The sequence below is a fragment of the Rattus rattus genome, chromosome 2 (assembly GCF_011064425.1).
Source record: "Rattus rattus isolate New Zealand chromosome 2, Rrattus_CSIRO_v1, whole genome shotgun sequence".
Classification (NCBI taxonomy): domain Eukaryota; kingdom Metazoa; phylum Chordata; class Mammalia; order Rodentia; family Muridae; genus Rattus; species Rattus rattus.
Genome location: NC_046155.1, coordinates 115,794,833 through 115,808,432, shown reverse-complemented (window position 1 = coordinate 115,808,432; position 13,600 = coordinate 115,794,833). Strand labels below are relative to the sequence as shown.

At 43.0% G+C, this 13,600-nt stretch overlaps 1 protein-coding gene across 2 annotated transcripts in view; it reads left to right on the top strand.

The window, feature by feature from the left end:
• Ctxnd1 (cortexin domain containing 1) overlaps positions 1-13,000 on the top strand; it is a 45,485-nt gene extending 32,485 nt beyond the window's left edge. The window contains exons 2-3 of one of the 2 annotated variants that reach the window (XM_032893282.1): positions 10,319-10,455; positions 11,458-13,000. In XM_032893282.1, the coding sequence (XP_032749173.1) occupies positions 11,517-11,696 (180 nt within the window). In that variant the 5' untranslated portion in view covers positions 10,319-10,455; positions 11,458-11,516 and the 3' untranslated portion in view covers positions 11,697-13,000. Of the gene's footprint in view, positions 1-10,083; positions 10,456-11,457 lie in introns of those variants that run through there. The other variant, XM_032893281.1, reaches the window with a different exon arrangement.
• Positions 13,001-13,600: the final 600 nt, after the last annotated feature.

Genomic DNA, 13,600 nt, shown 5'->3' with positions numbered 1-13,600 from the left:
AATGAGGCCGATGACCCCAACCATAAAATTATTTTTGTTGCTACTTCAGAACTGTAATTTTGCTACTTCTATGAATCATAATGTAAATACTTATGGAGACAGATGTTTGTCAAGAGTGTTGTAATCCACAGGTGGAGAACCACTGCCCTAGAAAATCAAAATATTTCCTTTGCTGAAGAACTTTAATATCATTAAAAAAGCCACATCACTTAACAAGAGTCATGGTTTCATTACAACCCCTGAAAATCCAGATGACACGTAGGCTTGGAGAGATTGCTCAAAGGTTAAGATCATAAACTGCTCTTGGAAAGAACCTGAGTTAGGTTCCCAATACCCACTTTGGGTGACTTATCCCTACTTAGAACTCCAGTTTCAGGGGATCTGACACTGTTTCAGTCTCCGCAGGGACCTGAACATACATGTTGCCCATACAGTAATATGCAGGTACTCAAACATTAATAAAAATAAACAAATAAATTATTTTAAAGTCCCAATTAATTTTTTCAAGGAAATAGGGGGAAAGACTTAAAATTCATATACAAACACAAAATACCCAAAATATTTAAAAATTCCTCAGCAAAGAGCAATGCTGAAGGTATATATGCCTTTAACAATGCTACCAAGCCACAGTGGGTAAAGCAGTGTAGCAGGTGCATAGAGCAAGCATGACAATGGGAAACACAGATTGGAGGACCCAGAAGCAAGTCCACACAGCTATAATCACCTTGTCAAAGGTGCTGAAAACATACATTGGAAAAGAGATGGCCTCTTTTAACACACAGTGCTGGTAAAACTGGATATCTACATGTAAAAGGATAAAACTAGAGCCTCATCTCTTTCTCTGTACAAAAGCAACTCAAACTGACTTTAAAGGAACACGTGAAACTTTGCAACTACTAAAAAAAAATTTGCAAAGCAAATGTTTCAAGATTTAGGCATAGGCAAGGACTTTCTGAAAAGATCTCCAGGAGCCCAGGAAATCATTGCAACAGCTGGCAAATAGGGTTGTATCGATTTAAACAGCTTCTACCCAACAAAGGAAATAACAGGGTGAAAGACTGCTAACATAATGGAAGAAAGTCTTTACCAGCTATTCATCTGACAGGCAATTAATAACCATAATGTATAAAGAACTCAAAAAAGCTAAGCATCAAAAGAGCCAGTAATCATCAATAAAATAATTCGGGGGTGGGGCGTGGGCAAGTGAAATGATGAGAACTCTTCAGACGAAGGAGAAGGGATTGATCAATACATGAAGAAAACATCCATTATGTCAACCATCAGGGAAATGTGAAGCAAAGCTATATACACTAAAACCTGTGTGTGGTGGGGTACACTTGTAATCTCAGCATTTAGAAGCTGAAGCCGGGAGAACAGGACAAGTTTGAGGCCAACCTAGGCCAATTAGTGAGTTCCAGATTATTTTGGGCTACAGAGTAACATTCTGTTTCAAAAAGAAAAAAAAAAGCAAAGAAACAGAATAAATAAACAAACAAATAAATAAATCTTACATTGATATCCCGTCTCCTTCCAGTCAGAATGCCCGTCATTGAGAAAACAACCAATGTTTGCAATCATACGTGGAAAAAGAGAACCTTCATACACTATTTGAAAATAAGTTATCCAGTGGCCATCCAAATCAGTATAGGGCCTCCTCAAAATCAATTAAAACCTGAACTACCACACGAGCCACCTGTAATACTCCTGCTTATATACCTGAAAGGATCCAAGTCAGTAGATAACACTTGAAATCTAGACTTACTGCTGCACTATTAACAACGGACAAGACCTGGGTCACCCTGGGCACTCACATTTTCTCTTTTGTAGGGATAAAAGGATAAAGAAAATGTAGTGTTTTCAGATAACTAGAGTTTCCGTTAGCCATAAAGAGCGAAAGTACTTTATACTTTATGTGTAAGAAAATGGATGGAGACATGGAAATCATCATAGTAAATGCAATAAATCAAACTCCGAAAGATAAATATCAAAAGTTTTCTCTCATAGCTAAAACTTGAGGGCTGAAACATCATGAGAGTCAAAGGGGACCATTAGGGATCTGAAAGGGATGAAGGAGGTGAAGACAAGGAAGGCAGGAGAGAGTAGTGGAGGATGAACAAGATCAAAGTACATTGTATGTCTGTATAAAAATGTCTGTGAAATTCATTGCTTTATACAGCTAGTAGATACAAATAGATATGAGATACAAGTACAGCAATGTCCTTTAGTTTATTGATCATATTATTCAAATCACTGCTATCATTTTTACCACTGTTCTCATTACACGTCTAAACATCTTTTGTAATCTACACTTTCCTAATCATATTTTTAAATAATATTTATTGGCATTATCCAAACACTATTAAAACTATTCCTAATGTCCCGTCACCACTCCTCACAAATTTTTGTCATAATAATATGAAATTGAAGATGCAAATTATTATGAAGCATTCCAAAAATTATTTTTAGCACTTGTAGCTTCAACGTGTCATAACGGGCTGCATGGATCCTTGCCGTATTGGTTTTTCATTCTCTCCCGTCTTTACTGCTTTTGAACTCCTCACTTCTGTTTGTTCTTGGTGGCAGAAGTACCACATCATAGAATGTGTTGCTGTCGCTAGGAGGGTTGTGTCTGTCCAGCATGCATGAGTAGTTAAGACCCTTTACTGTCTGAAGAAATGAGTGTTGTTGCTCTCACTGGAGCACAGCCCCATTCAGTGAAGAATCCTAGTGTTCAGTGACCTGTGAATGCTCTCCTCAGATGTAAACTGTGGAAAGACTACATGACCCTAGGAATTAGATTTTCCCCTCTGTATAGATAACCCATTTTCTCCTTTCTCTTTCTATCTTTTTATATATGACAGAGTTATCTTTGGAAATTAGCTATCACCAAGAAGAGTGGAGTCTCTCTCCCTCTGAAGTGTCTTGAATTATCTTTCTAAAAGATGTAAGGCTTTCTTTCTTCAGCTCAGGGACCTGTTCATTAATTTTTAAAATATTCCTTCTAATTTTTTCTGTCCTCTTATAAGTATAATTGGATTCTTGGGGAGATGATGACCTTTGTTATCAGAAGATATATTTGCACCAGGTTTTTACAACTTCAGGGGCAGAAAAGCTCTCCTTGGTGTTGAAGGTTGAAGGAATAAGATATTAGAGCCAGTCATGAACAGAACTCAGCCTTCTCGTATGTCAGCATAGGCTAGGTGTGGGATGTGGCTTTGTGGGTGTCTGCTCCCTTTCAGTGGGAAACATTGGTAGGAGACACTATGAGCTTCCACTGAATGTACTAGAAGAATGTTCTTAGCAGGGAATACATAAACCAAGCTGGATCCTAGATTGAGGATTGAACAAGAGAAAAATGGCATAGGGCAGTGGTTCTCAACCTGTGGGCCATGAATCCTTTGGGGACCACAAATCAGATATTCTACTTATCAATATTTACAGTATTATTTGTAACAGTAGCAGCATTTCAGTTATGAAGTAGCAACAAATAATTTTCCTTTAGAGGGTCACCACAGCATGAAGAACTTGAGACAGCATTAGAAGCTTGAGAACCACTGGTGTGTGTGTGTGGCTAGAATCAACAAGAGAATCCAGATCCCTAGGTACATACCAGTTATGTGAGCTAAGTAGAACAGGGGACTTACAGCAAGGCATATCCAAGAAGCATAGACATAGACTTCTGTCAGCCCAGGTCGCAAAGCTCAACAAGAAAGCAGGCTCAGAGGAGATCAGCATGGGTGTCAAGCCCAAATTCATCAGAATTTTCTAATGGGCATTCTATGTCTAGGCTAGTGGGAGACTATGAAAAGGTGCAGGTTAAGGAAGAGTAGCTCTTACCTTTTGTAAACACCCCCTAAGATAGACCTGTCTTATTTTGCAGACAGGAAGATTTACCCTTTTTCAAAGTCCTTCACCAATTCACACAAGATTTGCACCCATGAACAGGTCCTCCATGTTGTGTATTTTTCTCACATGACACTGTGGCACAATTGTGTAGAATTCTTCATTATGTTTGTTTATGCCCTCCATAAACAGAGACAAGATAGTGTCCATCTGTAGGACTGTTCAGTGCTCCATCAACTAAAAGTGAGAAAGTTATGTGTGAGAGTAATTTTGTAAGGAATGAGAGTTCCCCAAGGCTGCTTGAAGGGGTGGGTCATTTAGTGCAAGGCCAAGCAAGATCATAGCCTGGTTCTTCTCTCACAGCCTTTCCTGGTATTCTTACTCTGACTTGCTGATGTTGCCATCAAAAGAGGTAGAGCTTCACAGCCTGATGGACCAGCACATCAAAAGGAGGGCCAGGTAATGCTGCACCAGGAAGGATCCATACCTTCACTTGAATGCTACAATCTTGGTGATACCTTGCTTAAGGCTTTCCTTAGCTTTGTGCAATTTCTTTCTCTCCCTTTCTCCAGCTATGTGATTGAAATTGTCTGTCATCACTCATGCCCAAAGCTGGTGCACAATTTCTTCCCTCGTTTTGGTCATTAGTTTTATTTTAAGGTGCAGTTTTTCTGACAATATGCGAGTGAGTCGATCTTCATCAGGAAGGCAAACACCATGCTCTCTCTCGTTTGCCTTTGGCTGATTTGTTCCCATTTCTCTAAGCTTAGGGGAATAGTGTAGGAAGAGTTTGTGACTTTTACAAACTAGACAAAAATGATCAAAAGGACTACCCAGACTTAGCTACATGGTGAAACCCTGTTCCAAACCAAAGTAGTGCCAAAGAAGAGAGTGACTGCTTGTAACTACACAGAAACAGTGACAAATGGGCGGAGCCTTCCCTAAAAACGACTCACGAATGACTGCCACTGTGATAGGGAAAGACATCTCAAAGACAAGTGAGCAAGGATTATGAATAAAAGTATGCTATTCTGAATCTTTTCAAGACTCTTTTCTTGGTTTCCCAGTGTCCATATGATAGTTACTATGAGTTAAAATAATACAAAAGTATGTATTTATGATTATGGGGATGTGGTATCCAAAATGCACCGTAAATGGACTAAAACCAAGGTATTAGATTACTTCTGGAAGTTCTAGGGAAAAATCCATTCCTTGTCTCTTCCACTTCTAGAAGCTGCCAGAATTTATTGGCTCCTGGCCACATCAGTCCTGGCTTGTGGTCACCTTGCCTTCTCCTCTTCTACTGTGGCCAAAACTCCCTCTGCCTCATATGTAGGATATTTGTGATTACTTCGAGCAACTCAGAATAATATATCCTTGACATAACCACATCTTCAAAGTCCCTTTATGATAAAATACCCACGACTTCCAAGGATTATATTGTGAACTTGTGGGAAGTAACGTTCAACCTACCAGAATCCACACTCTGGTCCCAAAGACTCATGCTATCCCTACATGTATCCATTTCATTCCAACATCCCCCAAACTTTCAGCTCACTGCAGCACAAACTGTGGTCCCAAATTATATCATCTCTGTAAGATGAGGGTGAGGCTTCAGTATGAGCCACCCCAGAGAAAATTTCTCTCTATCTATGGACCTGAAAAACAAATTATCTTCTCCAAAAATACAGTGGTGTGACTGTCGCAAAACAGCTGTTAAATGCTTTCTCATTTCAAAAGAGGAAAAACAAACGGAAGGAAAAAAGGAGTCATCAGTCCCAAGATATTTCAAAATCCAATTAGAAAACCTCCAGAGTCTCCAAACCCTGAGGTTCTGTTTTGTCTAGTTAGGATGCTCCCTTTACACACACACCCTCTGCTCTCTGTGCTAAGGCTGGCCTCCCAGACCCTTCCTCTTTGGATTGAGAGTAGCACGTCTTTCATCAGCATGCAAAATTTCATTTCATTCTGTCCATTGTAGTCTAAGCTGGCTGTAATTCTGTTGCTATGCTATCTCACAAACATCGTGACTCTCCAATGACTGTCCTGCAGATCACTCCATTAGACCAAAGGGTCCTCCAAGCCTTCTTTCTGGACACTCTCCTCTCTAACCCTGATTGATGCTGAGATGGCTGCAGGGACCCATGAGTGGTGCGTCTAATTTTTCATTATTATAAAAGTTGTCCGATCCCATCCTTGGTCTTTTCTAGAGAGCATGGCTCCCTGCTGTCAATGTCATAATTCTTTCACCTTTTGCCTCTCGATGTGGTAGACTGAAATGCTTGAGGGCAAGGATTAAGTCTAACTCATTTGAGCATCACAAACACATTTTGTTCCTACTCTAGCTGTCAGTGAGAGTTTGACATTTCAATATGAGACAAATACAAGAAGCCAATGTCTGTCTGTTTTGGGCAAGCTGACTACCAAAGCTGTCTCTGCGACAGTGACTGATGCATGGGGTTTAATCTTAGCATGCTCCATGAAAAACTGCCATGGAATTATGGGAAGTCCAGTAAACATGCGGCTTTGGGACAAACATTCTCACCTCCTGGTGCCAAGGTGCTCTGATGCTTAAATTATGTAACAAAGTTTGTTTTCACCCAAACCTAGAATCTACATTCTCCAAATTTACAGGATCTATCTTTAGCTATGGGCCACCCCAGGGTGACAACTCAGGAACTCTCAGTTCTATATGTGGAGTATATGATAGGAGTATAATCCTTAGATGCATAATAATAAGAGTCTAGGAAGTTGTGGTAGTGAGCTGTTAGGAGAGAACTGCTAAGGGCTCAAGGCTGTGTGTATGGAATGACAAGGTGACTCTTGGAAACCAATACTACAAGTGCCATGTTTCAGAGCCATACAACAAAACAGGTATGGTGGCTAAAAGTGTGGTACAATGACCACACATGCTTTTAGCAGAAATGTTCTTCTCTCCTACCTGAAACAGTGCTGTGACATACTGCATTCTTGCTTTGGAAGATTTTTAAAGACTAGAGGTGTTCAGATATTGGAAGTTAAATCCTAAGCACAGTACTGAATTCCACTAGCTCCTCCAGCCATGATGGCCACCATGGCTTCGATGATCAGTTACCGAGCCAAGCACTAGCAGAATCCTGACAGCTCAACTATGTGTTCTGATAGAAGAGTAAGACAGCAAAGTACACTCCCACCAGACACTGATTGGTTCCTTCTGACCTGAGTAAATGCCATCCACTTAAGCAGTTTGTCAGCTGGGGAGGTGATTCAGACAGGTCACCTTCTATAATGGTTCTGCTTCTATTTATAGATCAAGCTGATTAATGCTCATGGTCAGCCCTGATTCGGGTTGCCCTGCATGAATTCACAATGTCGCTGCAGCCTGCTGTTGATCCCTTTGGTGGCAAGTGGCAAGAACTTTCAATACCTTCATTTTCTGCCCATGGTGCCTGGAGGGAAGAGGCCAAACATGAGCTGTCATCTGGAGGCCAGAAGGAATGGCCCAACCCCGGTTTAAGGTGGCAGTGCCCTCCACCAACTCACTGCCCTGTACTGAACTCTAACTCCCAGGTCTGCATGCTCACAATGTTTTGAAGGTAGGGAATTTAGGAAGGAAGTAAGATTGAGACGGATGACAAGAGAGGATCAGAAGTAGTCAGATATACACATAGCTCATGAAGAAAAAGTTGCTAAAGAAGGAGCTACAGTGAGGAATCAGAGATAGCCAGGGTGGAGAGAGAGGAAAAGGAGAACCACTAAAACACACATGGGTTGCAAATGTCATAGTAACTAATGCCTTATATCCTAATTTTAAAAATAAAAAACTTATACAAAAAGATTACGTCACAATAGTGGGGTCTCAATCTAATGGCAATAGTGGCCTTATGTTAAAGTACATACACTAGCTGAGCATATTGTACATACATCAGCTGTGCATAGTGGTTTATGTCTGTAATCCAAGCACTCATAGGGTAGAGGCAGTAGGACAACCTGAGATACTAAGACCCTGCCCTGTGAAATCAAACAAGACCTATGTCTGGCTCATTGTGTCTCAATGGAGTAGATGATAGGTGGGGTGAGTTTTACTCACAATTCTTCCTGATACTAATATGTGCTGCCATGTCAAGCTAATTTAAATCAATTTTTAGTAATAATCCTTAATGGACTGTCTGGATTACGTCTGACTTTGCTTTGTGACTACTTGGCTCCAAGAGAAGGGCAGCAGTTAAAAAAGCAGCAGGCAAACACATCTGAAGACACCCTCAGATGTGGACCATTCACAGACCTGTACTCATGTTGACATAATTAGAGATGATATTCCAGAAATATATTCTAAAATTCTGATGATGTTTCAATGTATATACATAAGCAGATTACAGCCACCTGCATCTGAGAGGAGAGAGAGAGAGAGAGAGAGAGAGAGAGAGAGAGAGAGAGAGAGAGAGAGACAGAGAGAGACAGAGAGACAGAGAGAGACACAGAGAGAGAGACACACACAGAGACACATACAGAGAGAGAGAGAGAGAGAGAGAGAGAGAGAGAGAGAGAGAGAGAGAGAGACAGACACACAGAGAGAGAGAGAGAGAGAGAATTTAAGTGAGCAGGTATGGATGCACATGTGGACTCATGTACTCAGAGGCCAGAGGTGTCATTCCTCATTGCTCACAGCTTGTCTACCTTTTATTTCTTCTCTTGTCTTTCATTGTTCTAAACTCACCAAGCAGGTACTAGGCTGGCATGCCAACAAGCCTCACATCTGGCTCTTCCTAAAATGGCATTCTGGAGATCAAACTCAGGCCCTTCCTTGTGCCTCAGGTTGACTTTACTGACTGAGCCATCTCTAGCCCCCCATCAAGCAGACTTTGACTTTATAACTTTGTGCTGAGTTTGAATTCATACATGATTAAAAGCAAACAAATAAGTTCTCGCTTTGTGGATTATCAATTGTCATGACTGGCATGTTAGCTAGTTTTACCAATGCTGGTATGAGTCCAACTGAGGTTCCCCAAAGAAAAAGGCATAAAGTGAAGAGGATGGGCAGAGACCTCCCTGAGCATCTCTGACTTGGTCTGGTGTACATGCAAATTTGTACACAAGCCCTGTGTCTATGTACCTCTCAGTTTGTCATGACCTTATTTCTAAGTTTTTCTACAACTCTGACTGAGGCTTTTCTCCCAGATCCTGGGTGTGTATTCTTTGTTTGGCATCCTGATTTTCCATGGCATCTGGCAGGACTCTTTTCTGCTTGGTTCTTCTATACCCTAGCCATGATACTACAAGCTTTGACCAGTTGCAGGGTCAACCCAGAAACTATTCCCTGCCTAAATGTCACTTGTTCAACCTGTCCAGAGCCCCCAATATAAACTTTCTATCTGAAGCCAAAGTATGGAGGATAAACACTGGATTAGGCCAAATCAGTGCCAAAAAGGGACACAATTATGTTGGCGCTAACTGAGCGAGGGACTGTAAAGATACACAGCTCTGTCCCTGAGACACAACAGCTGAGTGTCATGTTGAGTTCCTTCCTGGATGTTATGCTCTCACGTTGACACAGAGCTAGCTGGAACTTGTGTCCTCCTAATAATTAAAATTAATGAGTAGTCCCCATCTGGAGGGTGGCACGAGGAAATCTCTTTGAGGCCACATTGTTGGCACTCGCCTCTGGGACAGGAGACACTAAACATATTCCCATGGGGTGAGCCTACAAGATTGAGGGCAATACAAGGCACGAGAGGGTTACAAAATGAGTCCACTGAGGTCTGACCTCTACACTGTACAGAGCTTCTAATGCTTACCTGAGGCCATTTGCCTAGAACTTCAGTCAGCTCTTGGAAAACTAGAGGACTGACCTATGCTCTGCAACCCAGGAGCAAAAAGTGGCCATGTGGAGACCACGCTGGCTGCAGAGCCTGAAACCTGGGGAGGGATAGTAGAATCCTAGGCTTGCCCCAAATGCCACTGCAGCATCGCTCAGAGATCCCACACAAGACTGGACTTTTCCACATCCCAGTCTTTTCATCTATAGTATTCTCAAGTGTTTATTCCCATTATTATAGTATTAATAAATATAGTATACATTTTCTGAAAAAAGAAACTATGAAGAGGTCCAGTGAGAGGGATCACATGGATCTAAAGAGGGACACTGGGAAGGGAAGAAAAGAGATCTTAAAGGAAGGCTGGGAAGGGGATGAAACAGAACATAATAGAATAAATGTCCTTCAAATCACAATAGGAGTGTTTCTGCAGGGATCAGTGAGGGCAGCAGAGGAGGAGGGAAAGACCAATGAAACAAAGTCTGTATGAAAATGCCACAATAAAACCCACTTCTTTGTATGCAGTTAAAAAAAAACTAATTTGGGAAAAAAGAAAAGAAAATTCAGCTTGAGCCAGAAAGTGTATGGAGGTGCTGAAAGGCACCCTTCCTTCCTGCCCAGCCATGGTCTCACTTGGAGTAGAAGTCTCCAGAAACAACCAGTCCTCTGTCCTTCTGTTCCAGCCTCCTACAGCTCTGCTCTCTGAGAAGTCATGCTGACTCATTGGCTCAAGCTGTGATGCTCAGCTGTCTGTCCATCTTGTCTCCTGGAACAGCTCAATCCAGGGTCTTCCTGAAGTGGTGATCACTCCAGCTGGCAGGTCAGTGGCCCAGGGATGGTTGAGGACAGAGGTCTATGGGGAAATGAGGATGTTTAGAGGTTGGGGTGTGGGGTGTTGGCTTGCATTTACCAGCTTCATAGCTGAGTGTCTATATTTACAAATGAGCGTGTGTAGAGCACTGGTCAGGCCTCTCATCCCCATGCTCTCTGCACTGCAACTGACCTTGCTAGGCGCTAAGCTAGTCCTTCTCACCTGCCCCCCCCCAGGCTTGTGTCAACCCACCCATTTGTTAACTAGCTGATCCCAGGGCCAGCGGTTATGCTTGATTTTTAAACACAGGATCAATTTTACTTAATGCACAGGTCCCTATAAAACAGGTATGGTCATCTGCACTCAGTAGGGAGAGCATTGGGCCTAAAAGTCTGTAAGGCATTCCCAGCTGCTTGAGTGATGCTGCGCAGATGAACTATCTGCAGCAGAAACCAGGCTGGGCTTTGCCTGGCTGCTCCAATTTGCCCCTTCTGTGCCTGCCATACCTGTCAAAGCAAACAGCCCCAGCACAAGCCCTGGGGAGTTCCTGGATGTGCTCCTCCTCCTTCCTACTGCTGTATAACAGCAGCTTCTTTTCTGCCTATTCCTCCTAGCTATTCAGCCCTCAGTTTCTTTAGAAATCGGGTTCTACTAAGTTCTTAAGAAATATTCACCCACTGTTTTTATAGTGTTTTCATCATGCCCTACCACTGCCTTTGCTGAGTGGAGTGTTGCCCCTCATGACAAAGGCTTTAGGAGTGGAGACAGCTACGGGCATTGGCCCCAAGCTGATCCCTCAGCCCACTCTACCTATGTCCCATTGAGAGTCACATCACCCTTCCAATACCACCTTGGGGTGCATCTTGCTAGAAATAAAGATTGCCTACATGGTGCAGGGTTGCAGCCATATAATTGTCCCTGATAGGGTGGTCTTAGTTGTATGTTCTTGCTGTTGGTGGGAGTTTACAGACAAGTGGCCCTGACTTCCTCCCTGACTAACTCTCTCTACAGGGGTAGAAAATGGTACCAGTCAGGTCAGAGCTCTGGGATCCCACAGTCACTGCTGCAGGATGGAGGAACCTACTCCCGAGCCTGTCTATGTGGATGTGGACAAGGGGCTGACCTTGGCTTGCTTCGTTTTCCTCTGCCTCTTCCTCGTAGTCATGATCATCCGCTGTGCCAAAGTCATCATGGACCCCTACAGTGCCATCCCCACGTCCACCTGGGAAGAGCAGCACCTGGATGACTGAGGCACAGGACAGGTCTCAGTATCCCCAACATGCCTTTGTACACTCTGGCCAACGTCCTGCGAGCACTTGGAGACTGGGAGTGGCTATGACCACCCAAAAATGGAGAAGGCCCACCTTTGCCTTACTGGCTCTCACATGACCACCAGAGGGGAATGCCAGCGTGCAGGAGCCAAGGCAGTCTGGAGGATCCTGGGGAGAGGAATGCTGAGCCATGACTCAGTCGAGTGGAGATGATGGTGGGACTCCACTGGGAGACAGCGGGGTGATAGTCCCCTGCCCAGGCTCCTGGGCACCTTTGAAAACTGAACGAAAACCAGACACTCTGGTCTACAAATAGTGATCAGGAGGAGACTGACCTTCAACTACACAGCATGGAGAGGTTGCTGAGAGCCCAGTACCCTCTACAGACTAACAGTGAGGGGCAGGAAGGATGAAGACTTAGGGGGCTTCTCCTCCAAATTCTCACAAGGCACACAGCTACTTTCAAACTTTTATTTTCAAAAGAAAAAAAAACTCCACAAAAACACAAACTAAGATACAGAAGGGATATATTTTTCCTGTTAAAAATGAGATGTGCATTTTAGACACTTGGGGAAAATATAAATAAATAGAAGGGAAGGGAGGCGAATAGCACTTAAAAATCCAACCTCCCAAAAGCCATCATTTTGATACATTTCTTCAAGTCTTTTTTACAGGATTTTTTTTAGTAATTCACACCATGTGCATGATGCTGCATTGATTTGTATGATAGCTTAAATATCTCCTGCCTCACAAGATACCATGGCTGTTTTTAGTGACTGAGAGTAAACTGGCTAGGCCATGGCTGAATATAGTCTTTTCTTTAATCTATCTAACTTTCTACAATGTACTCACGCAAATCACAGTAACCTTCAGAAGCTCTGCATCCCAGGAGCTCCAGGAAAGATCTGGGTTCTAGTCCTCCTTAGCTATTCAAAGGCTTAAAAGTCACCTCACCTCTTGGTGCCTCCATTTCCTCATTGTAAGATGGGAAGGAGAAGTGTCTGTCTATCAGTCTGTCTGTCTGTGAGACTAGGTTGTCTCTTCTGTTGTCTTCCCTTCATCGTCTTCTCTCACACACTGTCACCTGCATCTTTGACCTTGCTGCCAGGATTCTAGGTCAGAGCCCACAACCATCCCCACCCTACTCCAACTCCTGTTTCCTTATTATATGACCCCTAAATAAATTGGCACCTGTGAGCTTCAATTTTGTCATCTATAAAATGGGGGTGTAACATCTACCTCACAAGGTTGTCATGGAGATAAAATGGGAGAGCATGAGCAAACAGGGGTGTCCTTTCCTGAATCTCTCACCCTAGGAAGAGAACCCTCCCTGCCTAAGAGCCAGTGCTCCCAGCCAGTACCACATTCACAGTGGCCAGCAGAGCATTCACAGTGACCTACACCTGACACCAAGGCACACAGGGTGTAGACACCAAGGCCTATGGGATCATTGTCACTATTGTCATTTATTTTCACATATGTGAGGTGTACCTATTGTGTTCTTCTAGGGTAGGACCTGCTGCCCTATCAAAAGAGACCTGTGCTGTGGATCTTAGATCTCCTCCATCACCCACAGTCAAGCCATGCGTTCCCATGCATCTTAGGCTACCTGGGAAATGGGTTCCAAAGTATCCTCACACTACCTGACCTCTGAAAGTAGTGGAAACTCTATCAAGGTGGTTTCAGGGTATGTTGTGTGAATGTGTGTGTGTGTGTGTGTGTGTGTGTGTGTGTGTGTGTGTCTGTGTGTGTCTGTGTGTATGTCTCTGTCTCTCTCTCACAAACACACACACACACACACACACACACACACACACACACACACACACACACACACACACACACACACTGTCGGATGCACAAAAGAACAGATAGCATAGGCT